Raw genomic sequence first — 26425 nt, forward strand, 5'->3', positions numbered from 1 at the left:
GGGGGGTATCTTTTCATTAATTTATAGTGCACTTGATGGAATTATACAGCAATATCTGATTATTCAATCCCCAAACCTCGTCGTTTTGCCAGCTGTTGTTTACAAACATAACTGAGAAGAATTCTTACAGCATATATATTTTGCAAACTGGAGTTAACATCGAAAATAGATGAAGGATATATTGAAGAATAATACTTGAGTCTCATGGAAACTTTACATGAAGAAAGACCATTGTTGTTATTTCCACTTTGGGCCTGTTTGGTTATTTCCCAAAAAACCGAAAAATGGAAATGAAAAGCAAGAAATCTCCAAAAGTACAATTTCACATATTTCCATCCCTAAAACTCACCCACAACATCTAATAAAATATTATTTTTATCCAACAACTCATCCACCACATCTAATAAAATATTATTTTCATCCAACAACTCATCCATCACATCCACCACATCTAATAAAATATTATTTTCATCAACAACATCACTCAACTCATCTCATCTCATATTTAAAAATCACCCACATCATCCAATAAGATTGTGACAACTCATCTCATCTCATTAACATTTCATTTCTTTGTTTTCATCCCAAAAAGTTGTGAAAACACTTTTCTTAATCTTGGATCACATCACCCAATAATACAATGACAACTCATCTCAGCTCATCTATTTTCTTATTTTTAAGAAATAACCAAACAAACTTTTTTAAGAAATTGGTTTCTTATAATTCATTTCCTTATTTTTTTCGCCAACCAAACAACATCAAAACAAGTTTTTTTTAAAAATCACTCACATCATCCTATAATAAGGTGACAACTCATCTCCATTTCTTTGATTTCTTCTTTTTTTTAGCAAACCAAACACTCCCAAAATAATTCTTTGATTTAATAGTTTTCTATTTCTTTGATTTCCCTTTTTTTTGGGGCAAACAAACAGGCCCTTTATGTAAATCCTTGTCCAGCTCTAAGCTGTGATCAAACATTGCAGCACGACTTGTCATTATTATGCAACCTGTTTAGGTTCTAAAATTTGGACAAGTCTCTTGAAATAGAATGATATGCTTGGACAGCAGAAGCAGCTGGGTAGGAGGGAAGTTAGATAACTGTTGAACCTGATGTTTATTATTAATTATATACCAGTCATATGGGAGAAACGAAAGAGGAAGTAGACACAGGAGTGTGTGGCCAAACATTGCAGCATGATTTGTCATTATTTTGCAACCTATTTAGAAAAAATTTGGACAAGCCACTTGAAATAGAATGACATGCTTGGACAGCATAAGCAGCTGGGTAGGAGGGAAGTTAGATAACTGATTAACTGTTGAATCTGATGTTTATTATTAATTATATACCAGATGTGGCAGAAAGGAATAGGAAAGAAACACATGAGTCTGTCTCGGAGAAATAATCAACTAATGTTCAATTATATTCTATCAGGCGAGAATCATCTCCTTTAAAAACAGCCAAAGAAAAATCCCTTTCCAATTTTATTTTGAGAGATTAAAGAGGATTATAGGTGGACCTAAAAGTACATGGTTGTAAGCAATTATGAAGGACATGATACTAGTTAATGGAGGAGATCATTCATAGTGGAATTGGATGGAAGAACAAGATTCATGTAGTTGAACCTGAAATTTTGGGATAAAAGGCTTTGTTGCTGCTGCTGTACAGTACTGCCCAGCGCCATCATTAACCACGAGAGGAAAAAGCAATGGGTTAAGGCTTGATACCCTAACTCGTTTGTACGTAGCAAATTTGTTTAGATCTGGGCCAGTCATTGGTGCTGCCCCTGGATCAGCACAGCACCCAGTGGATGTCTTCTCTATAACACTGCTTTTAAAGAAATCTGAACAATCCATAGCATCTTTGTAATTTACAACTGATACTTAAATGTCAGGGTTCTCTGCAGGTAGTTATTTCTTCTCTTTATGTTAAATAGTAAATACATTCCTTGTATCTAAATACTAAATACATGCTTTGTTTTGGTATTCATTTCTACTCTAGGATATTGTCAACAATCATTACTATTATTTTTTTACTTTTTTCCTTGGAGGTAATTGTCAATATGGCTAGTATGAATCTTTTAAAAACTGAAGAAACAAATTAGTTTCAGCTGCTGTGCATCTATTTAGCTCTTGTCAGGACCAACATTAAAAACAGGGATAAAGGCTTTGTTGGTGCTGACATTGTAACTAACAAGAATTTGTACTGGTTTGAACTTCTCCATCAACCTTATATTTTAGGCATGCTACCTAACTGTCACAAACATCAAATATCAAGACAAACATGTAAACATCCCATAATTAATCATTTAACAATGGCCTTCTCCTGTTCTTATTTTGTGTTTACATATTGTATTATGTCAGTATCATTGCTTGTGATAAGCACTTAAGTTTCATCTCTGACTGGTAATTGTTTTTTGTCACAGTGGGATTTTGTGGCTTTATCGTCGACAATCTGGCAATGGTATGTCCACATATCTGTCATTCAAGTCTATTGTTTTGGACCATTTAATCTTCATATGTCATTACTTTTTTTTAATTCATTACTACTTATGGGTTAATGTTGTATTGTTTGGTCTTCGACCAATGTGAATAGAAAAATGATTGTGTAAAGTTTTACTCAATATGCATAAATATTTTTTGCGTGTTGTATATATGTAATGCTTGTTACATTCACAACTATTATAAGGAACTATTCAACCTGACAAATCAATTTCATGGAAATTTGAGCTGCATGCCTTGTGCTGCAGGATTTTGTCTTCTACATTGTGAATGTTATAAATTTCTCCAATTGATGCAGCTCTTAATTTATGCAGTATTATTTCTAGCTGAAAAAGAATATATACTGACCAAAGGCGCTGTATATTAGGATCGACTTCAGTCTTAAATATCTCGACATAGCACGTTTAGAAGTGAACATCTTGACATATATTCTCGGCTCCCATGGCTGACCCAAATATGATTGTGAAGTTTTCATGTCTATGGCATGGCTTACAGAGGGTAAATTTCATTGGGGTCACGCATGCTTCTGTTGGAACAGTGGGTTGAGTCTTTTCAGTCATTATGCTACACGTATGATCCATATTCTTTATATTGCATGACAACTGTATCTGTTCCCGATTTTCCACATTGAGCTATACATTGTAAGATTTTAAGTTGCAAATGTTGTTTTACTTCTGGAATTTTCTTTATCAGTTATGCTGATAGTGGTATAATTATGGCATCAGAGCTGTCTTTTTATTAATTCTGTGAGCCTCTCCAAAGCCAGCTTTTTAAAACTGGTTGGTGCTGAACAGAATAGAAAAGAGATAAAAGGTAGTATAGTCAAATTTAGACTTATCTGAGTTGACCCGTTACTCATTAAAGTTTTACTCATGTGATTGCTACCCTTCTCTTCCTCATTTAAGTATTTCTCACTAGACAAATTTAGATTGCTCAGAGACAAGATAGTGCAGCCAAATTTAAATTTGCTCTGAGTTTGATTGCTACCCTTGTATCCCCCTTTTTTTTAACAACCTATAGTACTGTGACAAGGATGAAAGGCTGGAGGCAACATCTCTTCCTTTAACTTTTGGATGAGTTTTCAAGTTCTGCACCACATAGTTATCGTGTATCGTGTATTTGATGTGCCATGAATGCAAAGTTAGTTGCTTAATTTCTTTTTAACTTTTTTTACAGAGGATGCTCAGCTTACACCTGTATTACGTCTTGGAGCTGGAGCTTGTGCTGGAATCATTGCTATGTCTGCCACTTATCCTATGGACATGGTCCGGGGCAGGATTACTGTCCAGGTAAAGATTTAAGTTTCTTTGAGGAGATATCTTTGAGTATCTTTATCAGATATTATCTTGCTAGCCATGCCGTCATGCACTAGCATTACAATAGCCTCCACTTCCCGTTGATACTCATCCATGTATAATTCAATTATGATGCAGACTGCAAATTCCCCTTACCAGTACAAAGGAATGTTCCATGCATTAAGCACGGTTTATCGACAAGAAGGCTTCCGTGCTTTGTACAAAGGCTGGCTTCCGTCTGTTATTGGAGTTGTAAGTTTTTCCTCTCTATAATTATTGTCCTTATATCAAATTAAGCAACCATAGCTTTTTTTGACCCCCCCCTTTTCTTCTCTCTTTGTAAGAGTTGTTCTGCATTCTGCTATTGCACCTTTGACCTATATTACTTGATCTCTTTTACAGTTCAACCTCCATTGCATACATCGCTTAGCAAAATTATTCCATAATTTTTTAAGCTCATACTTTATGATGTATCGCAGGTCCCATATGTTGGCCTCAACTTTGCTGTTTATGAATCTCTGAAGGAGTGGCTGATAAAGTCCAAACCATCTGGACTTGTTCAAGACTCGGATTTGAGTGTGGTAACGAGGCTCGCTTGCGGTGCTGCTGCTGGGACCGTTGGCCAGACTGTCGCCTACCCTCTCGATGTCATTAGGAGGAGAATGCAGATGGTGGGCTGGAAAGATGCTTCTCAAATCGTGAGGGGCGAAGGGAGAAACTCAGTAGAATATTCTGGAATGATTGATGCTTTCAGGAAAACTGTGCGCCATGAAGGACTTGGAGCCTTATACAAGGGCCTTGTCCCAAACTCAGTGAAGGTTAAATCCTAATTCCCTCGTGTTTATTGGAAATAGGGTAAATTTCACAAAACTACTGTGAACTACTAGAGGTTTTGCATTAAAATACCATAAAATATTTATATTAGAAAAATATACCACAAGCTTTTTTCACTAAACGATGTCTGACAGAGGTTCATGTAAGTTGGTAAGTGATATGCATGTGACATATTTGGACATTTCTCCCTTATTTTACTTTATGTAACTATTCCCTCACGCTCTTTCCCGTCTATTTCGGGTATTTTAGACTTAACAATATCATTAATACAGTTAGGGTAGTTTTCTGGCAGTGAGTGATATCTTTTTTCAAATTTGAAGTTTGTGTTGTCTTTCTTAGATAAAATTGTTTTACGATAGTTTTGTGCAAATCCTCTAGTAGCTCATGTTAGTTTTCTGAACTTTTTCCATATAGAAAATATTTCCACGCCCTTTTACTGAAAAAGCAAGGCAGCAATAAAATTTTCTTTTGGATTGTCCAGGTGGTGCCGTCCATTGCGATTGCATTTGTTACATACGAGGTTGTGAAAGATGTTCTTGGAGTGGAGATGAGAATATCAGATTGAAGAAGGATTCAGATTTTTCTTTTTTGTTCGGATGGTGACTATTATTTTTGTAGGCGGATGGCTAGATAGAGGACATAAAAGAGCAGACAATTTTCAGGATTTAAGGCTCTGTGACCTTTGTTTATATCCTTACCACTTCAGAGGCATATCTGCGTTTAGACGTCTGGGTGTTCGCCTTGACTTGAATAATAAGTTGGACGGTAGGCAAAAAGGAGAGATTTGCCCTGTTTACAATATCTATTGTTAACTTACCGTCACGGATATTAAGATTATCTTTTGCTAGTTATATTCTCTCTCAATTCTCATTCTGGAGCGAGTTGCTTCTTCGGCCCTTGTATTGAAATTTAGGATATGACCAGAGTAATATAAGATGCGTCGCCCATAATTGTGATATCTGTGGGATGAAAAGCAATCAGACTTGATTTTTGTCTAGGCTAATAAGCTTTTAGATGAATATTATCTCATTGTTAGTTGTGGTCTGTTTTGTAACTGCTGTTTGCCAATAGTTAATGAATCATGTTCTTGCTAAGTAAAAATTGTTGTAATTAACAGCTGAGCGATATTATATTATGTCTGCTGTGCTTGTATCCAACATTCAATAGAGGGCGTGCTTAGGAATTATCCATGAGCTTCGCAGGCTGTGAGAGAATTTGTCTTTTGCCTTGTCTTTTCCAGTCAAGGGAGTTGAACAGCTGATAGAATTTGCATCTGTGTGCCCTAGGATCTTGATTCATGTATCTCGCAGTTTGAGAAATAAGCCTATTTTCTAGGTAAATTGTAGTTGTATCATTCCAGCAAATTGGGAGCATTCTGAACTACGAAAATGGAATGTAGAATGCACTGTAAATCAGCAAGGATCTTTAGCACTATGGTAAGAAATGAAGTTTAAAAGGGAGAGCTGGAGAAACCCCGGCCTCTACTAATATAGTCATTATAGTCAAACGAGGAACCCGAATTTCCCTAATTTAATGTAATCAAGGAGAAAGTATTACTCGAAAAGAGGCCCAGTGATTCAAGCAATAATCAAACAACAAAAAAGAAAAAGGAAAAAAAAAGAAAAGAGGGGCACACATCCTTAACAAATATCCAGCTCTCAAATTTGATCCCCCATGTATGGAAAATATTACGTAAAAATTCCCTTTAGCGACTCATATGCAATGTGACAAACTGCATTCCTTCCGACAAAATATTAAAGGATTGTTATACCGTACCATGCATCTAATTATTAAAATTCACAACAAAATAAGGGCGGACATAAAAATTCTCAATATTGAGTTTATTAGCAACAAAACTTTCTATAATACCCACAAACTACTTAGAAAATCAAAGCAATAAATGAATTCCAATATAGAAACTTACTGAATGCTCACAGCTATCAAAGCTTAGAGACACCAGTCTCCATCCTTCTGTACATGTCGAACACAAACAGAGGTCGAAGTTGAAGAAGAAAAAAATTCAAGCTCACGAAGATCGTCTGCTCCTTTTGAGTACTGAAGAGAGGTGTTTGTAGAGATTTTCGCTGTTTTCACGGTGGTATTCAATAAGCAAGCACAGCTGCCTTATAGCCTCTCTCTTTGCTTCATCTTTATCTGATACCTCCTTTTTCTTCTCCCTCAACATCTCCTCCAGCACTTTCATCCTCTCCTCACACTTGATTGCATGTGCTCTCAGTACAGCCAGCTCTTGCTCCTTTTTACTCAGTTTATCTCCGATGCTCTCTGATTCATCTTTCATCATCGACATAATCCCTTCCTTGTACTTCAGTCTCACTGAGAGCTCTTGTTTCTCATATTTCAGCTCAGTGACCCACTTCTTCAGTGCATTCAGCTCTTCACTACATATAGATAACTGCTTTAAGATGTGGCCACTGCTCTCTTCGAAAGCGGACTCTAGCTCATTGTATCCTTTGGCTAAGTCTGAAATCCCAGACTCCGCTACTTCTTTCAACTGCTTAACCTCAGTTCCCAAGAGATTCATCTTTCGAGATAATTTTAGCATCTGTTCTTCAACTGCTTGGCGTTCTGCTTTCATTCCTTCCATTGTTCGGATATATCCTTCAACTGTCTCCTTGCTTTCTGTTTCTGTGATCTTAAGCTTTTGGTTTGATAGGCGGAGCTGTACTTCTAGATTCTGGACTTTTTGGTTTAGCTTTGCAATCTCTCGGTCTTCATCTGCCTTGTCCCCTTCAGCAACTTCAAGCTTCGCTAAGAGTTCCTTGTAGCTTTCTTCCATATTGCATTTCTCTTTCTCTTTCTCCCGTAGCTTTTCTTCCAGATAAATTTTTTGACGCTGAAGCTCACTTTGATTTTGCTCAAGCACGACATTCTCTTCTTGAAGCTTTCCTAATTCACCTTCTAGCGTCTGCAGATTGTGCTGTCCCTGCTGAAGTTCACCCTTGATTGTTTCAATTTCTGAGGTCAGTGAAATTTTTTCTTCCTCGGTGGCTTCGGTTACTTTCTTCAGATCAACCAACTGGAGATTGGCCGCCTCTAATTCAAGGCCTAGTTCACTAATTTTCTTCTCCAACTGACTTTTATCATCTCTTAGTTGCTTTATTTCATCCTTGTGCTCACTTATTGTTCTCTCAGCCTCCAGCAGTTTGCTAAGGAGCACAGAAATCTCCTCAGTCATTTGCACCACATCGTTTCCTAGTTTCCCCACTTTTACTTCTGCTTGCTGTAGGTTCTCTGTGACTGTAGAAGCTTCCGAAGCTAATATCTTCTTCTCTTCCTCTGCAGCTACCAGTGTTTTATTTGTATCAGTCAACTGGAGATTGGATGCTTCAAGCTCACGACCCAGATCATTAACATTAGCCTTAAGTTGAGAATTATCAGTTGTGAGTTGCTTCACTTCTGCCTTGAGATCATCTATGGTCTTCTCAGCTTCCTGAATCTTCATTTGATTCTGCTGTAGTATGTAATTTTCCTCTCTCAAGTGTTCCAGCTCATTTTCTAGCCCTTTCTTATTGCTGTCCCTTTCCTGTAAGGTGATCATAAGCCCAGAAATTTCCAAAGCCAATGCACTCTTTTCTTCCTCTTTGGCATTAAGTTCTTTGTTCAGATCAGAAAGTTTGGAATTGGCTGCTTCTAGTTCTCGAGCCAGATCATTAATTTTGATATGCAGTTGAGATTTCTCACTTTCTTGTTGCTCTGTCTCAGCTTTCAGATCATCAATGACCTGTTCAGCCTGATGTATCTTGTCTATAAGTGCAGACTTTTCCATTGCCAACGAATGCTTCTCATCTTCAGTTGATTCCAAAGTCTGCATCAGGGCAGAAACTTTACCATTTGTTGCTTCCAGCTCTTGCTTTAGGGTTCCATTGTCAACCAACAATTTGGAGCTCTCATCTTTCAGTGTCTCTATTTGTACTGATAGCATTGAGATTTTTTCCTCCGCTTGTCGGATCACTTCAACAGCTTCCAACCGTTCTGTTTTCATAGCTTCGTTTTCAACAGTTTTAACATCCAACTGGTGGTTCAAATCATTGTTGACATTCAACAGTTTTAGGTTCTCATCTCTCAGACGTTTCGATTCAGTTTCCAAGTCTCCAATGGTTTTCTCAGCCTCTTGGATCAGAGTAGATGACCTTTGGATCTCTGACTTCAGAACGCTGATCTCCTCTTCTGCAGCTGATATTTTCTGGGTCATATTGGCCTCTTGCTGAGCAGCAGCTTCCAGCCTAAGTTTCAGACTCTCATTTTCAGTAGACAAAGTAGTTTTCTCTGATGTCAGTTCTTCAGTTACTAATTTAAGTTTCTGGTCAGCTTGGTCTTTGAGAGCTGCCAAAGCTTTCTCAGATTCCTTTATCCTTTTCAGAAATACAAAGTTCCCTGATCTCAAAGATTCCTTTTCTTCACTTACAGATATCAGTCGCTTGTTTAAGTTAGCAGCCTCTTCAGATGTCCTTTCAAGTTCCTCCTTCAAGATGCTGTTTTCAGATTTATATCTCTTCATGTCATTTTCTATCTGATTGAGTTCAATTTGGAACTTTTCTATTGATTTGCCTGCCTCATGTATCTTGTTCAATGCTTCAGCATTTTCTGATCTTAGAGATTCATTTTCCTTGTATAAAGCTTGAATCTTTTGATTCACATCTTCCTCTTTCTTAAGTGAAACATCTAATTCTTTTCTCAGGCCATCATTTTCAGCTTGTAAGGTCTTAACACTTTCCGCCATTTCAGCTGCTAAACTCTGCTCTTCTTTAAGCTTTGCACTCATCGCAGAAGCCACAGTCTCAAGCTCATTATTTTTTATCTTCATATCCTCAAGCTGTCTCTGAAGACTTTGATGATCCTGGATAGAGATATGCTCTGCATCGTCTTCTTGTACCTTATTTCGTTTCTTCTTTTTATCATCTTCTGAACTCGAATCTGAGTCTTCTGAGTCTGATGAGGGAAAGTCAATTGAAAAGCTTCCATTGTCACTGCTTTTTGGTCGAATGTTTTTCTTTAGTTTGCCCATTAAATGATCATAGCGTCCATGGACAACTTGGTACCCTCTGTGAATATTATCAATAAGGGAAGCTAGTTCAGACTTGTCAACGTCACTACCTTCTGTGCGTAGCATTTTCAATATTCTCTCCACATTTTTATCAGTTTCTGCAGTAGAAATGAAAAAAAAATATTCAATAAAAGAAGAAGAATATTCATTGATGGTATGCTTAACAAAACCCCGACAGCAATATTAACTTTCAAAAGCTATTTGAAAAAACCGAATATTACGATAGTAAACAAACCATGAATTGTCTACCGTTAGAAGAAATGCACCACAAACTTAATTTGTTTGTTTATCTAATAGCTCTTGAAAGTTGTACCAAAATCTTGTATGAAGAGAAGCTGATCGGAAAAGCATTTGTAAGTAGGTCAGATTTCGAAACAGATACAATAGACCTTATTGTGACAATTTTGGATATGGATGGCACCAGTAAGTGGATTTTGTCAATTAAGGCTATTGCAGAAGGTAGAGATAGTTCAACTGATACATTGAATCTGTCCCATTTAGTCCCTATATTTTTGTGAACCAAGCATTATCTTGGCATATGTAAGAAATGTGATTCTATAATGGGATGAAGCTTAGTTTTTTCTAGAAATTATAATGCAATTTTAAGCTTTAAACATTTTACTGATAGCCTTTGTGTGTGTACGCGCACGTAGGTTTTAAACGGAATGTTTGGAGCAACAACGAAAACATTATTTACTTACTGTATCACCAAAGGTTTTGAACAGATAATCTGCCTGGGCAACAAATACTAAAAATACCACACTTCAGAGTTCACAGTGAATCACTACCCAGAAACATACATTAATACAATTACATCCATTAGCTATTTACCTCCTCACCTAAATTTTAGTATGAAAACTGTTTAATATGAAAAGGAATAGTAAGTAACTGATATTAATAAGGAATATGAAAAGAACATTGATAGAAGGAAAGATCATCACCTTCCCTGTTTGGCAAGGCTTCAGAATTCTCAGCATCGCTGTGATTACCGAAGACTGACTGAAAGATTTTCTCTAGTCTATGTTTCTTCTTCATCTCCAAGACCTAGCTTCATCAGGGAATTTTTAAATTTTTAACAAAATGAGAGTTACTAAGTAAATTTGTGGTGAACGTTTGTCTAATGATATTCACAAAAAGATTTAGAACTACAATGAGTACAAGAATGAACATCAATTGTTTCCATCTGAAAAGGAAAAAAAAACATCATCGTCATATAGTAATGCACAAAGCCATGGTTATGCGAGAAACAAAAACAAGTACATAACATTATGTGCTACAGGATTTTATTCACTTGGATATTCCCCTACAATATATGAAAAAGCCACCATTAAATTTTGATACCTTTGGAGAGAAAATTTGTCAAGCGATCGCACTGAAAACAAACCAAATTAGCTACAGAAAATTGCTTTATTTTGCCTTTCCATCTAGAAACTTGTGATCCCATTGTGCAGAATTTATTTACTCTCATATTTGACCACCAACAAAAGTCTAGTTTGTTTTAGAAAACTTTGCACTTGAGCATAGTGATTGAATGAGAGTCCCATGAGTTTGACATAGGAGGAAAAAGATTAAACAATTACCTCTCTAGTTGATGAGAACTTGTATTAACCATTAGCAAATAACAACTGATTCACATCTATATATGTTTTCTGCAGTAATATGTTTGATGTGAAGAGTTCCATATAGGAACTATAAATAAGCATTGAAAGATGATGGGCACTATTCACTCTAAAAGATACTATCATGCATGAATTCCTTCCTACGTTGTGAGCCTCTAGTATTTCACTAGAACCAGCAAGATTCAACTAAGCTGGAAGTTTGTTATATGTGTTTTGAATTCTATGACCAAATTCACTTTATGGTATGACGGTGAATCATGCTATTGAGATCATTACCAAAAGCACTATCAAAATATGGAGATCTGGGTACAAATGGATAACAATCAGACACGCGTATTTAACTAAGTTCACAGCAAGCTGGGTGGAAGTCTGAGAGGATTTTAAGACAATCCTCGGCAGAGAATAAATTATAGAAGTTATTTGGAACTCTATGGCGGAACAGGAGAGCATGGAGCCCTGGGTATTGACCCGTTCTACATTGCAGTTTCTCATCTGTAGCTAGTAGCTACCTTATGGAGAACAAAATCCTACTGTGAAATACATTGTTATTGTGAAATTGAAATGTGGTTTGAGATGAGGTTGGTAGATATTCCACCACCACATCTCTAAATTTAGTCAGTGGATCTTTGTTTGTCTTCGCCTAAGGGCATGTATTGCCAAAGGCTTAACCATGTAATTATGGGTGTTCTTATTTATTTTTAGTACTTATGTGTTTGTAATTTGATTGATTTGTTTATTTACTGGGTCTCGCATAAACATATTGATGAGGACAAGAATGTCATTTCTTTATTTGTAGTTGAACTTTAATTTTTTCAGTTTTTTTTAGTAGTTAATTTGAATTTTGAATTTTGAATTTTGGTTTAGATTTGAATTTCAAATTAGGTTTAGATTTGGAAGTTAATAATTGGTTAGAGTGATTTGTGGGATTGTAATTGCTCTATAAAAGAGCTCTGTAATCAGATTTTTGAATCATTGATGAATTGATGAAATGAAATTTGCATTGGCTTATTTGTGGTGTGAAACCCTAGGCTAGTGTACGTTTGTTTCTTCCAGCCGTCATCTTTCTTTGTTCTCTGCTCCACGTAAACTCCCAATCACATCTTCGTCTTCATCCCTCAACAACAACAGACCCAACTTCACCTTCTTCCAGCACCACAACAAAACCACTCTTCTCATATTCCAACGCCAAAACCCACATCCCACTGCAGCCAACATCTTCCACAAACCCAATTCTTTCCCCTCTCTTCTTCCTCCAGATCAGAAACTATCAACGCCCCAGATCCCAATCTCCTCCTGATCTGTTTTCCCCATCCACAGATCCGTTCAACCCTCTGCTCTCCTCCCAATTGAGCAGCCCCACAAACTCAGCTCCTCCCTGCTATCTTTTCGACAGACAGGTCCAGCTGGCAGAGACAGATCTGTCCGTATCGCCGTCTTCCGCCTTTACTTCGTCAACGCCGCTGTTCAGATCATCATCGCGCGTCGCTGCTTGGATCGGCCACCATCACCCGTCGTCTCCTTCAAGCATCGCTCATCCGCTTTCCTCTCAGGAAGAGAACACAGAAGGAATCAGATCAGAATATATCGATGTGTGTGGGCTTGTTGATGTTATGGGCTTAGGCTTCATTGTAGCAGTTGATGGGTTTGGGCTTCACTGAAGAAATTCTTCTAATGGGTTTTGGATTTCTCTCGGCATTTTGGACAATAAACTCTCAACTCAGTAATTTTCTGTTAATCTCATAATTGTTAGTTAATTGCAATGCGTATTAAATCTCTAAACTATTATTATATATTCACTGCTTAATCTATTTTTGTGAGTTAGAGAGAACTGAACATGTGACTGATTAATTTTGATATTGAATATAGAACTTGCGAAATGATAATTAATATTGTGATTAAAATATTTGAGATTGAAACAGTTTATGACTATTGTTGCAAATCTTGTTAAAATCCATCTGTCGCGTTAATTATTTTTGAATTAATTTCCTACCGAATATCATGATTTTGGGCGAAACAGTGCTTTGTTCAAATTGAATCGCTGATCCCGATAGACCCCCTGTTTCGTTTCGCATCACATATGCAATTTAAAAAGGTCATAAATATGTCAAATATGTGATTATGCACCATAAGGTCTTGAGATATAGATAGAGGCTCAGGCCACTGTTGTGTGTTACAAGTATTAAATTGGCGTTCCCTACCCTTATCAACATATCCTTTCCTGAATGATATGGATCTAGTCCGATTCCAGTAACCACGAGGGATTTTTGTCTATCCTTGGACTGACATCCAATAGTACTTGAACTTGAAAGACGCACTAGGATTGCGAGTTGTGTAAAGATATTAAAGAGAAAATTTAAACAAAAATAAATATGGTTAGAGATGAGACCAAGTGGGAAAAAGTGGATGCTTCGAAGATTTTCACTAAAATACCCTAGGATAATATAAAATCGTAACATGCTGTCAAGTACACCTGAAGGCCTATAAAACACAACTTGTCAACAATTAGGATCAGATTATAATATATCCGATGTGTGATACTATAGAGTATAGAGAAGATCCGAACATAATAATGTGAGGTGGCAAAGCCAGGTAACAAGAGAAGTTCTTCCAAGGTATGTCTGCATATTCTTACAAGAATATCCTAAAATGATATAAAGTCACGGCATGGTTTCAAGTACAGCTGAAGGCCTACACAGCACAACTCGTCAGCGATTCGAATCAGATTATATGTCCAGTCATGATGCTCTAGAGAAGATCCGAAGAGAATAAAATGGGGTGGCAAAGCCAGGTAACAAGAGAAGTTGTTCTGAGGAATATTTGAAGATTCTTAATAAAAATCCTAGGATGATATAAAGTCAAACGGGTTGTCAAGTACACCAGAAGGCCTACACAACACAACTCATCAACGATTGAATCAGAATTATACACTACGAAGAAAATCCTAAGAGAATAAGATGAGGTGCTAAAGTCAGGCAACAAGAGAAGTTGTTCTGAGGGATGCTGAAACATAATAGTCAAAACGTGACCAAAGGTCCAAAGCATGCACCAACGTTGAACTATAAGGAACAATTCAATGGCCAATCTTGCTCAGTTTCACTCCGCTAATTCTGGCAATGATGGAACAACGCAGTATATCAGAACAGATCTTCACGCGGTCATTGAGATCTTGATGCAATGTTTGTTACCTAAATAAAACTCAAGAAAGAATACCCAACTAAACATACTCAGACATAAAGGGACAAGCTGAATTGGACTCTCCAAGAGCTAGCAAAACCTTCTTGAAACTGTTTAGATAAAAAGGCGAAGCTGGCTTGGTGACTCATTTATTTTGAACAAATGACTATCCAAAACCTTGATTACTGGTCAACAACATGGTAATGTAATAAAAGAAAGTTGGCTTTAATTTCAAATTGACGCGCACCGTCCTAACACCAAACACTCAAAAGTCCTGACTTGACGCATGAAAAACTGCAATACAACAGAAAATTGCCTTTTCTTGCAAAAGTCTCTAAATAAAAGATACTTGATCCTCCAAGTTGTCCTCACTTTTAATTTATTAAAAAGATCTAATAACATCAATACATCAATAGAAAAAAGAGTTTCCAAATGAATTCAAAGTTCAAAGAGCACATAACACACTCATATCAGAAAGGATTAGAATTAACAAGTGGAGTAGCAAGCTAAGAATTTTTTTTGATTTTATTTCTCGATTCTAATATGGATCTAAGCTTTCAAGAACTGCAACTGATTGAACATGAAAATTCTGGAGCATCTATTTGTTAAAATAAGGATTTAAACAAGATGAAATCAAAATTTATATTAAAATCAAAACACGATTACTAAAAAAAGAGGGGATGTTATTCAAACGCGTCATCTGATTCCCAAATAACTCATCCAAACAACCAAGAAACTCAAAAACACATCAAATTCAAAAAAGACAACTGTTTTCTATCAAAGTACACTCGATTCTAACAAAGATCGAACTGATTAATCTTCTACCTAATAAAAACTACTGAATCGGAGAAAATCGAAGCTCACCTGATTAATTTGTCCGCCCCCTCTTCTATTCTCCAGTGAAGAGAGACGAGGACGAAGTTAATTAGAGAGATAGGGATCTGAAAAATTAATTGAAGGACATCATTAAAATCATAACCGATTCGTATAAAAACACGGAAACATTAAAAAAAAGAGGAAAATTGAATAACAAAATTAAAATTAAATGAGGTCCAACCTGGAGCCTGTTGAGAGTTTCTCAGTGGAGCAAAGAGGAGAGGAGAGAGAGAGATGGGGAGGAGGCTGGAGGGATTGTATTTTTGGAATCTTTCGCGACGTGAAAGCCCTTTGTCTCTGGATTTATTTACATGGAGTGCCACTGAATTGTTCGCGGGTGTCCTCACGCCGGCGGCTTGTCCGTACCCGAAAAATTCGGGACCACCTGTGTGGAAACCGGTACATGGAATCTTGGCCGTGGCCCCCCCCCCCCGCCGTTACACTCGTCCTAAGTTGCGCCCTGAATCCCAATCTGCCAAACGTTCCCGCCAAAACTGGTGTGAGGGTCCCACTGCTTTTAGGAACAAGAAACCCTCGGTGCCTCCGCCGGTGAACTTATTCGCTCTGTGGGTCCATTTGTATTTCAGGTGCAAATCAGGGAATTGGGAGGCATCGTTTTCGCTTGTAGCGGGGCTCTCTTTTTCTTTTTGGCCCGTGTACGTATTTTCACGGAGGATTCTATTACTGTGACAGCATAAATGAGCGCGGTGTGCTACGAAGCAGATATCGATGGTTTCCTAACGGGAAACGCACTCGGGTTTTTGTTCTAGAAATAGCCGAAAAGGACGGGTCAAATGTCTCTCTCCTCTTTCTTTTTATTTTTATTTTTATATATAACAATAATAAAAAATTGCAATGAGAAAAGGGAGAAAAGTTTGCATGCAGTGAGAACTTACACGTTGAAAAAAAGACTATACATGAGCACGAGATCAAAACTAGTTCCAATTAGCTAGATGTATGGCTCTTCTTGTAGTAACGTCACGTAACCTTCTAAAATACTTGCTGGTCTGTTTTGAGATAACTTTTAAAGTGCAGTGACCCCAAAATTTTTGAGTGGGATTAGGGTTCCTGACAAAATTGGGTGTTATTTTTACAAGACTAGCCTTTCCGATGCTATATGGTATTTCTAAAAGCTCAGTTTTTAATGTTTTACCGAAATAGCTAAACTTTTGGAGGGCTGAGTGAGTCGATCAATCATTTTTTACGTTCATACGAGTACACTAAGCTCTAGTTCGATGGGATAATATTTGTTTAAAAAAAAAGAATATGATTACGAGCAAATGGCTCGAGACTCCAGCATTACGAGCGGGGAGATTTTGTAATTTTGTGCGAGATTGACGAGGTTTTAACCCACCCTCTACATTAATTAATGTTTTAAGATCGCTCAGGTCAGCTAATAGGTCCATGGTCAATTAGAACTTTTGGGTTGCCGCCAAAAGAATAAATGGAGAGCAAGACTTGCTCATGTGCATAACAAATCAAAATATAGTACTAAATCATACTCCTTGTAGCCAGATCTAACCACCATGTACATCGATCTACGAGGATGTAGATCGTACGTGCACGTACGATAGTATAATTTTTCAAAATTAACTCATTAATTAACTTTGATAAACAATTGAGTGAAGATCGGGATATCTTAGGTTTGCATGACAAGGCTTAATTATAGCAAAACGAAAGAAAATTAAAGGTTTGGTTTTTTTTTTAACAAAAAGTAGGGTGAGGTACCCTACTCATAATATATGATATATATAATTAGAAAACGATTACAGAATGTTTAGAACGGAAAAAGTAGTAGCAGCTGCTATCTTAGGTGGGCATCAGACAACGTCAACACCAACCCAAGAAAAATAGCAAATCCACAAGACAACAGACCCAAAAAAACAGCAAAAACACAAGAGTATACTGCCACACTTGTGGCCATAACAAGCATAACTAAACAACCACAAAATATCAGAGAGTTTATGTACTTCATAGGCTGGAGAGAAGAAAGAAAAGGAGCCTGAACTGATTTAGATTCCTGGGGCGAAGTTTTCCCCCACTGCATCTTCCGCTGCCGTTTTAGTCAATTCCTTAAAACCCAGATCGACTGTTGCAGCATGGGATCTCTGAGCTCTCCTGCTACTGGATGCTCCTGAACAGAATAGAGAAAATCGAGCGACGTTAGTGGCGATGAACTACTGAGGGGTGACGGGTATATTGTTGAAGATGAGGTTATTGCGACTGATCCATGTGCACCAACATGTTGGAAACTAAAGGTTCGAATTATGAAAAAGTGGGAACATGTTGGATTATTTTAGAGTATATATAGAACTCAAGTTGGGTAACGTGCGTAATCACGTTAGCACTTGGTCTCATGCTGCGACATGTGGGGGTTTTGTGCTGATGTGCTCGCGTCAGTAGTGCCAGCAATTCGGGGAATGTCCTATCTCGGAGCATTTCTAAACTGCAGTACTAGTGCGCGGGTATCTCTTGAGGTATGCAAACTTGGAGTTTGGAGAGTTTGGAGTTTGTGTGTCTACACGAGTAAGTATGATTGTAATTACACAGATAACTTTGGAGATCAGACGAAAAGTAACTCAGGATTATTCCCGTAATTAATTATGATCAGTAACATTAAAATTACCCTTATAAATTGTGGAGTTTATGTATTTACACGAACAAACATGAGATTAGTAACTACGCATGTGACCTTGGAGACTAGACGAAAAGTAACTTAGACTTATTCTCGTAAATTACGATCAGTAACATTGAGATTACCCCTATATATGATTGAAGTTGAGATTTATTGATCAATAGTAAGAAAACCAAACGCTACAGACTCAAAAGTTACTTGTGTAAGTACATCATATATCAGGGTACAAAATTGTAATTAATCCAACTAAATTAAGATCAGTTGATTAATTGCAACGACAAACTTGTGCATCTAAGTTTATTTTCCCTTGAGGAATAATTGAAGTTGAGATTTATTGATTAATAGTAAGAAAACCAAACACTACAGACTCAAAAGTCACTTGTGTAAGTACATCATATATCAGGGTACAAAATTGTAATTAATCCAACTAAATTAAGATCAATTGATTAATTGCAACGACAAACTTGTGCATCTAAGTTTATTTTACCTTGAGGAATAATTGAAGTTGAGATTTATTGATTAATAGTAAGAAAACCAAACGCTACAGACTCAAAAGTCACTTGTGTAAGTACATCATATATCAGGGTACAAAATTGTAATTAATCCAACTAAATTAAGATCAGTTGATTAATTGCAACGACAAACTTGTGCATCTAAGTTTATTTTCCCTTGAGGAATGATTGAAGTTGAGATTGATTGATCAGTAGTAAGCAAACCTAACACTACAGCTATTGGACTATATACATGAAGATTTATAAATTAGAATAAAATAAAATTTCTAGTGAATCCTTTACTTCGACGCACAGCAGTATCAGAAAATTTAAGAAATCATTAAGGCATTAGGTTATTACTTAATGCTCGTAAGTTGCGCGATAACAAAGAGCTATTTAGTGGGAGACTCTCTTTGTCTTGAGAAACAGCTAATGGTTATACTTAAATTACTATAATTAAGAAAATCTACGACTTAGGACAAAATTATTTTCATATGTTCTTTATCATCACATATTCTTTTCAGCTCTTCTATTTGTATAAGAAATTTTTTGTCAATGATATTAATTTGGCTCTGATTGTGACCGGCCCATATTCTTTTTCTAATAAATACATAAGAGTCGCCATCAGCGATGTTAAGCCGCTAGAAACTTCAAATTTTGTCACTACCACATATTTGCTCTAACGCAACGGTTCAAAACCGTTGCACTAGCCATGGAACCGTCGCCCTTGAGTAAGTGCGACGGTTCTCAAACCGCCTCATATGCTGTTGTTGCCCTACCTCTACCGTAACGGTTTTAAACTCTATTGCGACGGTTTTTTGAACCGTTGCCCCCGCATCTAACGCAACGGTTTTAAAAGGCAAGTGGTTTTTAAGCCATTGCGACGGTTTTGATTGAGCTATTGCGACGGTTTTTAAGCTATTGCAGCGGTTTTGATTGAGCTATTGCGACAGTTTTTAAGCTACTGCAACGATTTTTTAGCTATTAGAACAGTTTTAAAAGACCTAACGCAACGATTTGGATTAAACTATCGCAACAGTTTTGATCGAGCTATTGTAGCGTTTTTAATTGAGCTATTGTAACGGTTCCGATTGAGTTGTTCTTAGTTCCCTACGTCAAAATCATATAGTATTCAATTACATGGACAATCTTTTTAAGAACATGGCCCAAGTCAAATTTTAATATACAATATCAAAGTGAAAATGTTGAGCATAATCAACCATAATGATAAGTGCCAACATACATCGGTATAGTATAAAAACTACAAAGTATTAAATCCACACTACCAACATTTCAACTCAGAAAATATCGTACCGAACTAACATTCAAACAACATCAACATTTGATTACAAAACATGAAATAAAGTGTAACAGGTATTCGGCCACCCATATTCCATCGATGCTCGATTCAGTTGTCAAAGTTAAAACTGGGTTTGCAGTAATCTTCGTGAAGTTAGGATAGTACAGCACCGGTTGGTTTTCTTTGCCTGCTTGTAGAACATCTGTCAAGATAACCAAAAAAAACATTATTAGATCACTGACCTCTGGATGAAGCAAGTAATATAACGACTTCGTTTGCTGGATAGAAGCTTGACATTGGTTATGGTACGACATACATGTTCACTGCTAGTAATATACAACAATGATGAAATAAGAAAAACATTGCAGCAGTAAACCTGGGATAAATATAAACTAAAATTATAAGATCATTAGCCAAGGCATTACTTTTGTAATTGGGATGATGAAAAACATTAAAATCAAAAGAGACTGAAGAGAGAACTGGAGAGAAAAGAAGAATATATATGTGCTCGCTGTTGTTAAACCGTCATACTAACAGAGGTTACTTGGAGGTTGGAGAGAGGGGGTATGTGTAGCTAGCGATGGCGGTGTAGGGTGGGGGGCTTCGCCCAGGGTTGAAGACAGTGATCAAATGTAGAGCACAAAGTATACCTGTATAGAATAAAATCTTCCTGTATAAAAACTAGGATTTTTAAAAGAATTTACCTCAAATGATCTCTTCTATTTTGAACTTGATCTAGAATCACCCACTGTTTCCATCGCTCAAAGAGAAGTGATTAACTAGTAATAAATGAAAAGAATCACATAAGTACTAGATACAAGAAAAATAGATTGTAAAGGTAAAACAGGAGAAAAATAAGAAACGAGAGGAAGGATAGAAAGCATAAAAGAATTACTGGTGCTAGGGAAATTAGAAAATTAAATTTAGCTAGGATTTAACATTAAACAACAAAACAATCATTAATCATTAAGAGCTAAAAGTCTAAGCCATGCGTTCTAGAACTACTTTACCAGAATGAAATTTCAAACAACATCATCACTTCTTTCCTATATAGAAGATCATGGAATCAAATTTCCCAGTCTACAATGAACAAAGTGGAAAAGGTATTCGATTTGATATGCAAAAGTGCATAATTAGAGACAATATCTCAAGTTTATGAATTATGATGCATGAAAGCCATTCTCATGAACTGCAATCGGTCAGCAATAGCTAGAATATATCATCAAAACTGCCTCCTTACAAGAGTGTCAGCAAGCATATGCAATCAACCACACGACACCAACAAAACCATAGATAATAAAATAATGAACCTAGCAAAACATATGGTAAACAGTTCTTATATATATTGACATACCTTTTTGAGCCAATACTCCAGAATATAGACCCGAATAGTATTGCTATCATCAATGTGAAGAAAAATCTTACTGAAGTGTATGGAGGGAAATTGAGGTTCCTCCAATATTGTTGTTGATTAAACTGCAGAAAAAAAATCTATCCATCGCATCGCTGATCCTCTCTCTTTCAGTGAGCGGGGTACTGATGTTATCACCAAGGAAAAAGTGAGTTATTCTTCCATGTTCAAACATCAGCCTCCGACTGCAGCGAGGTACTTTGCTAGGCTTTAGATACTGGTACACTAACTAATGGAAGGCCTCTTCTGTCATTCTCTTTAGAATGGCTGTCCAAGCATCGTAGAATATTATCCACCATATTCTCACCCATGAAGAACATTGTCGGCACTGTTCTGATGGCAACACCACAATCTTTTTTACCATTCTCGAAATATTCTGTCCATGAGGATATTTGCTTCGTTTCTATTATCAATCTACTCTTCATGTAATCTTGTACTTGTTTCGATCTCTGTATTCCTCTGAGTGAATTAGATATCTATAATTTGAAGGGGGGGAAATCTACTGTACTCTGGAAAATTTACTTACTAGGTCATGAAAGTAGGGGAATACATCCTTTCCTTGGGCGTTACTTGCTTCAGTTGCCAATTCATTCAATATATTGTACATTGCCATGAAAATTACTTGAATTCTTTGCGGGAGGGAGTGAATAAGTGAAGGATTCCATCTGAATGTATGTATATTCTTCAGTATGGCTATAGTTGATAGTGATAAAGAAATTTATGCTGACATTCTTACTGTTCAATTGCTTGACAAAATAGTTTTAGGTCCTGAATGGATCCATGATTTTGAAGCATATCTCTAACAATGTCCTCAATGCAGTTGGATTTCGTGTATGTTATCCGACAATCTTCAAGTTCCGGCTCATATAGAGTTGCTGTGATTGAGAAGTAAATCTCTTGTGGGCATATTCGAGTGACAAAAGGATCATCAAGTCCACAGTTGTTCCACCATCTAATAGAGAAAGTACTAGTCAGAATCATGTAAAAGAATTTATAAATATTGAAACAAGGAGGGAAAAGTGAACTAATTAAACTCACTTTAGAGCATAATTAATCTCTCTTTTGTGGATAGCTTGTAGCCTGTTATACTCTAACTTAGCAAATTCCAAATATTTTGGGTTATTGACATTATGCATCCTACAATATCCAAGCATCATTAGTAACAACTGAAATATTCTGGCTCATTAATTAAAACAATTATTTGACAAGAGTATGGAACTTATAGTACCAATAAACTGTCTTTCCTATCCAAAGATCATTATCTCCATAAAGGTCGATGTACTCCCTAGCTTCAAGTCTTTGAAGACTCATTTTCCATGGTTATCTTAACGCACGCTCAACCTGACGAATACAAAGGACTTCAGGTACAGAAATCAAGATGAATTGTGAGCAAAAGTATCAATAGAGTACCTCTTTAAGCAAATCTTTTTTCAATGACCACTTGTCATCCACTTGACTTTTAATACAATATTGTAAGTAACGCTGAAGTAAAGGTTTTGCATCCTCTAGTATTGTTTCTCCTGGATATGAAATCTAGGAAAATCTGTACAAATTAAACATATCAGAAACTCCAGTGTGTGTCTCCCCTGGTTGGCATATGAAGTGCCCATTATCCTGTTTAAAGTGCTGAAGGATATCTGTTTCAATACAATAATATTAGGTCTAATAGATTGATATAGAAGTTTGTTGTTTCAAATGTCAACTATGCAACGTAAATATAATTTTAATTTTTACCTGGGGATATTTCATAGCCATGTGATCTCGCCAACCGAAGGGCCATGCAGGTATCATCAATATCAGGAATTGGATTTCCAGTTCCATAAGGTACACCCTTTTTTCCGATATTTCTACAAAAAAAAATGTACATGAAAAATGTAGATACTAAAAAAACAAATTTGTATGAGTAAAACCTATTCCAAATTTGATAGTTAACTAGGTTAAACAAACACACAGCTTTTTATAGCAACATTCGATGCATGAGTTTGAATTACAATATGCGTCAGATATATTTGGATAATATTCAGTACTTCAGCTATATAAGCCTATTGCTTCAATATGCTTTCATTTTGGCAACATCCATATGAACTTTAATAGAGTACACAATCATTCTCTAATGTACTGATCTTACCTATACACATAGTCAAGGGCATCGGAAATTTCCTCGCGAAAATAGTGATGAATTCCCAATCTCTCAATGGTGTCAATTGCCCATATGCGCTCTACAAGGTCAATTGGATACTGCGATGGTGCTAAAAGAACACTTAAGGAGTGGTTAAATGTTCTACAATTAACAAATAATCAAAGAAATAGTATTTGATTGTTTCCTTTAAGACAACATACCATGATCTCGAAATCTTTGTACTATGTTAGTTAATTACTCTAGGGATTTACTGTCACCAGTTTTCATGTAAGCAACAGCTGTGACAGCAGGGGAACTTAGAGAACTCCCATCTGGAGATTGAAGCTTTAGGATTCTCTTCCATTGAACAATTTCTTGTAAAGCTTCAACCGAGTATAACAATGTTGTGTGAACCGAATGCATCATTTCCACAGGAACTCTTACTGAAGAGTACTGAAGGATTGTGAGTACTGAGTTGGGAAATTGAGGTCACTTGATCCAGGAGGAGGCACACTTAGATCGTTAATCAGTGAACTCATATTTTCTAATTCAACATCAATCATATGTTTTCATGCAAAACTGAGATGAAGTTGTGATACAAACGAGAAGATCGGTTTTTACCCGTGTTTGAAGAACAACCTACTTAACTACCTAAGGAGAACTCCAATCCATGAAACAAATATATCTGAGCAATTCGGAAAATAAACATATTCATTGAAATAATAAACTATCATAAACAAGCATAATGCAAGATAACATATAAAAATACTTGGAAATGGAAAAACCACTGGAAACAAGAGCATGGTCCAAAAATGTACCTTACATCGGAACCAAGTACTGCGATAGCCATTCATGAAGCTCTTTGATTCAACCTCTTGCCCGACTTCGAAAGGCAAGTGATTTTGATTCACTGACATCCTCCTAACGTGACGAGCTCTTCAATAAATGATCAAAATTTGCTCATAAATGAAATATGAAGCGAATAATAACTATGATAATAATTCAAGATATCCATTCACATTCTTGGGACTAGTGTTTCTCGTCCATACATCAGCACTCAAAATCTACATAAGACCTAAATCAAGCGGGAATCGAACAATTCCGTGGTAAAACAACTACAATTAGAGAAAACGAAGGCATCGAAAAAAATACCTGAAATCAAGGGGTCTTTCGATCTCCAGTATGAAAGATCGAACCTCCTGATTTGATCATATATCGTGAGAAGAGATAGGTGGAGCAAACCCTAGAAAGCTTGAAGATGAGATTAGAGAGGAGATTGGAGATGAGATCCAAGATGAAAACGGCGACGAGTTTAGTGATGAGATCGACGATTATATGATGCTCTTGGCCACGGCGATTTTAGGGAGCGGAAAATTTGGCCACGACGATTTTAGGGATTTGAGAGAGAGAGAGAGAGAGAGAGAGAGAGAGAGAGAGAGAGAGAGAGAGAGAGAGAGAGAGAGAGAGAGAGAGAGAGAGAGGGAGAGGGAGGGAGGGAGATTTCCGTTCAGCGGTGAGACCATGGGCCAAAATTTTCCGTGAGTATTTGAGAGAGATTTGGTTTAAGCTAGCGGTGAGACCATGGGCTTTAAGATGGCTTTAAAAACTTTAGCTCCCAATGCCCACGAACAATTATTAAGCCCAGGAACAATTATTAGGTCTATGGCAACGTTTTCCATTAAATGTTGTAGTAGACACTAAAAACCGTTACGATAGATCTCTAACGCAACAGTTAAAACCGTTGCGCCTTAACTGTTGCAATAGATCAATTATGTGGTAGTGTGTAATGATGATAGAGTTTAGATAGTACATTTATTAACCAGCCTTGTCATTTTGGATTATGCAAGCCGTAGAAGATAAAACTTAAACAATAAAGAAATCCCAAATCTACCAAGCAATCAAGACAAACAGCAAATAACAAGATTTAACATGGTTCCACACAATTAAGATGATTCGTATACGTCCACGGGGAGAAGGAGGAAGATCTTATTTCTTTTGAGAAGAGATTATAAGAGGTTGAAACTACACACCCCTAACAATGGTGAAATATATATATCTCTTTTTTTTTCCTTTTTTCTTCTTCTTCAAACCCATGGATTGATACAATATATATAGAGATTGATTTTGCTCAATCCTATTAGAACTCTAACTTGAATCCTAATTGGATTTCCCAATTCAATTAATTCCTTCCATCCAATCCTAATTAGGATAGTATAACTAATCCTAATTAGAGTCTAAACACAATCTTGCTTCTCAACTGATTTGAGTCATCACGAACTCAACAATCCCCACATTGATTCACATCACGTTGATTCAATCATTCGCGAAGATTTTCCAAAATCAACCCCCAATTTATGCAACTCCCTCCCAAGGGTATTTCTCCAAAGTTACTTCTGAAGAACGTGGATGAAGTCCAGAGATGCTTTGAACTTCTCCACTAGTATCATCATATCCGTCGGATTCTTCTTTGTACTGATCTTCACCAATTCGATCACTTTTTCCCTGTCAATCCACTCTCAAATCTTGTGATACGTGATGTCAATGTGCTTCGTACGCTTGTGATACCTCTGATCCTTCGCAAGATGAATCGCACTCTAACTGCCACAATGAATAGGTACTGAATCATGCATGATGTCAAACATCCTTACCAAACCCCGCAACCACAGAGCTTCCTTTGATGCCTTAACTGCATCTATGTACTCCACCTCAGTCGTCGAAAGAGCCACAGTTTCCTGTAACTCAGCCTTCCAACTAATTGCACAGTTAGAAACCGTGAATACATACCCCGTCGTTGACCTCCGTTGATCAAGGTCGCCTGCGTAATCTACATCGACGTATCCATGTAGTTTCTTAGACCCCTTATCCTCCAAAGACTGAAACAATAGGCCCACATTTGCATTCCCTCGTAGATAACATAGAATTCACTTCACCACCTCCCAATACTGATTTCCTAGATTTGACATAAATCAACTTACTGAACTTACTGCATAGGCTAAGTCGGGCCTAGTGCAAACCATAGCATACATCAGCAATCCCACCGCACTCGCATATGGTATCCGAGACATCTTCTCCTGCTCCTCAACTATTTGTGGACGCTGCTCTGAGGA

General features: G+C 36.9%; 3 protein-coding genes and 1 long non-coding RNA gene across 5 annotated transcripts in view; 1 reads left to right on the forward strand and 3 right to left on the reverse strand.

Moving 5' to 3' along the window:
* Window positions 1-5742, forward strand: part of LOC109825575 (mitochondrial adenine nucleotide transporter ADNT1) — a 9889-nt gene extending 4147 nt beyond the window's left edge. Inside the window, exons 4-8 of the mRNA XM_020392432.1 lie at window positions 2424-2461; window positions 3676-3788; window positions 3933-4046; window positions 4274-4612; window positions 5110-5742. Of these exons, the coding sequence (XP_020248021.1) occupies window positions 2424-2461; window positions 3676-3788; window positions 3933-4046; window positions 4274-4612; window positions 5110-5193 (688 nt within the window). The 3' untranslated portion in view covers window positions 5194-5742. The remainder of the gene's footprint in view (window positions 1-2423; window positions 2462-3675; window positions 3789-3932; window positions 4047-4273; window positions 4613-5109) is intronic.
* On the reverse strand, window positions 6445-15627 carry LOC109825574 (sporulation-specific protein 15-like). 2 transcript variants are annotated; one of them, XM_020392431.1, is made up of 4 exons: window positions 15544-15627; window positions 15351-15427; window positions 10635-10737; window positions 6445-9791 (listed from the first exon to the last, which is right to left on the reverse strand). In XM_020392431.1, exons 3-4 carry the CDS (start codon window positions 10726-10728, stop codon window positions 6655-6657), a joined length of 3231 nt encoding a protein of 1076 aa, XP_020248020.1. In that variant the 5' UTR covers window positions 10729-10737; window positions 15351-15427; window positions 15544-15627; the 3' UTR covers window positions 6445-6654. The 2 variants fall into 2 exon arrangements, with proteins under 2 accessions (XP_020248020.1, XP_020248019.1); XM_020392430.1 differs by having other exon boundaries at window positions 10635-10741.
* On the reverse strand, window positions 19910-22510 carry LOC109826801 (monofunctional isopimaradiene synthase, chloroplastic-like). Its single transcript, XM_020393820.1, has 7 exons — window positions 22428-22510; window positions 22238-22336; window positions 21936-22151; window positions 21726-21864; window positions 21418-21675; window positions 20105-20164; window positions 19910-19990 (listed from the first exon to the last, which is right to left on the reverse strand). The coding sequence occupies exons 1-7, from the start codon at window positions 22508-22510 to the stop codon at window positions 19910-19912; spliced, it is 936 nt and encodes a 311-aa protein (XP_020249409.1).
* LOC109825212 lies at window positions 22794-23682 on the reverse strand. The gene is made up of 4 exons (XR_002242917.1): window positions 23540-23682; window positions 23328-23448; window positions 22934-23046; window positions 22794-22836 (listed from the first exon to the last, which is right to left on the reverse strand). It is a non-coding gene; the product is annotated as an uncharacterized LOC109825212 (long non-coding RNA).

This window comes from Asparagus officinalis, chromosome 10, assembly GCF_001876935.1.
Source record: "Asparagus officinalis chromosome 10, Aspof.V1, whole genome shotgun sequence".
Taxonomy (NCBI): domain Eukaryota; kingdom Viridiplantae; phylum Streptophyta; class Magnoliopsida; order Asparagales; family Asparagaceae; genus Asparagus; species Asparagus officinalis.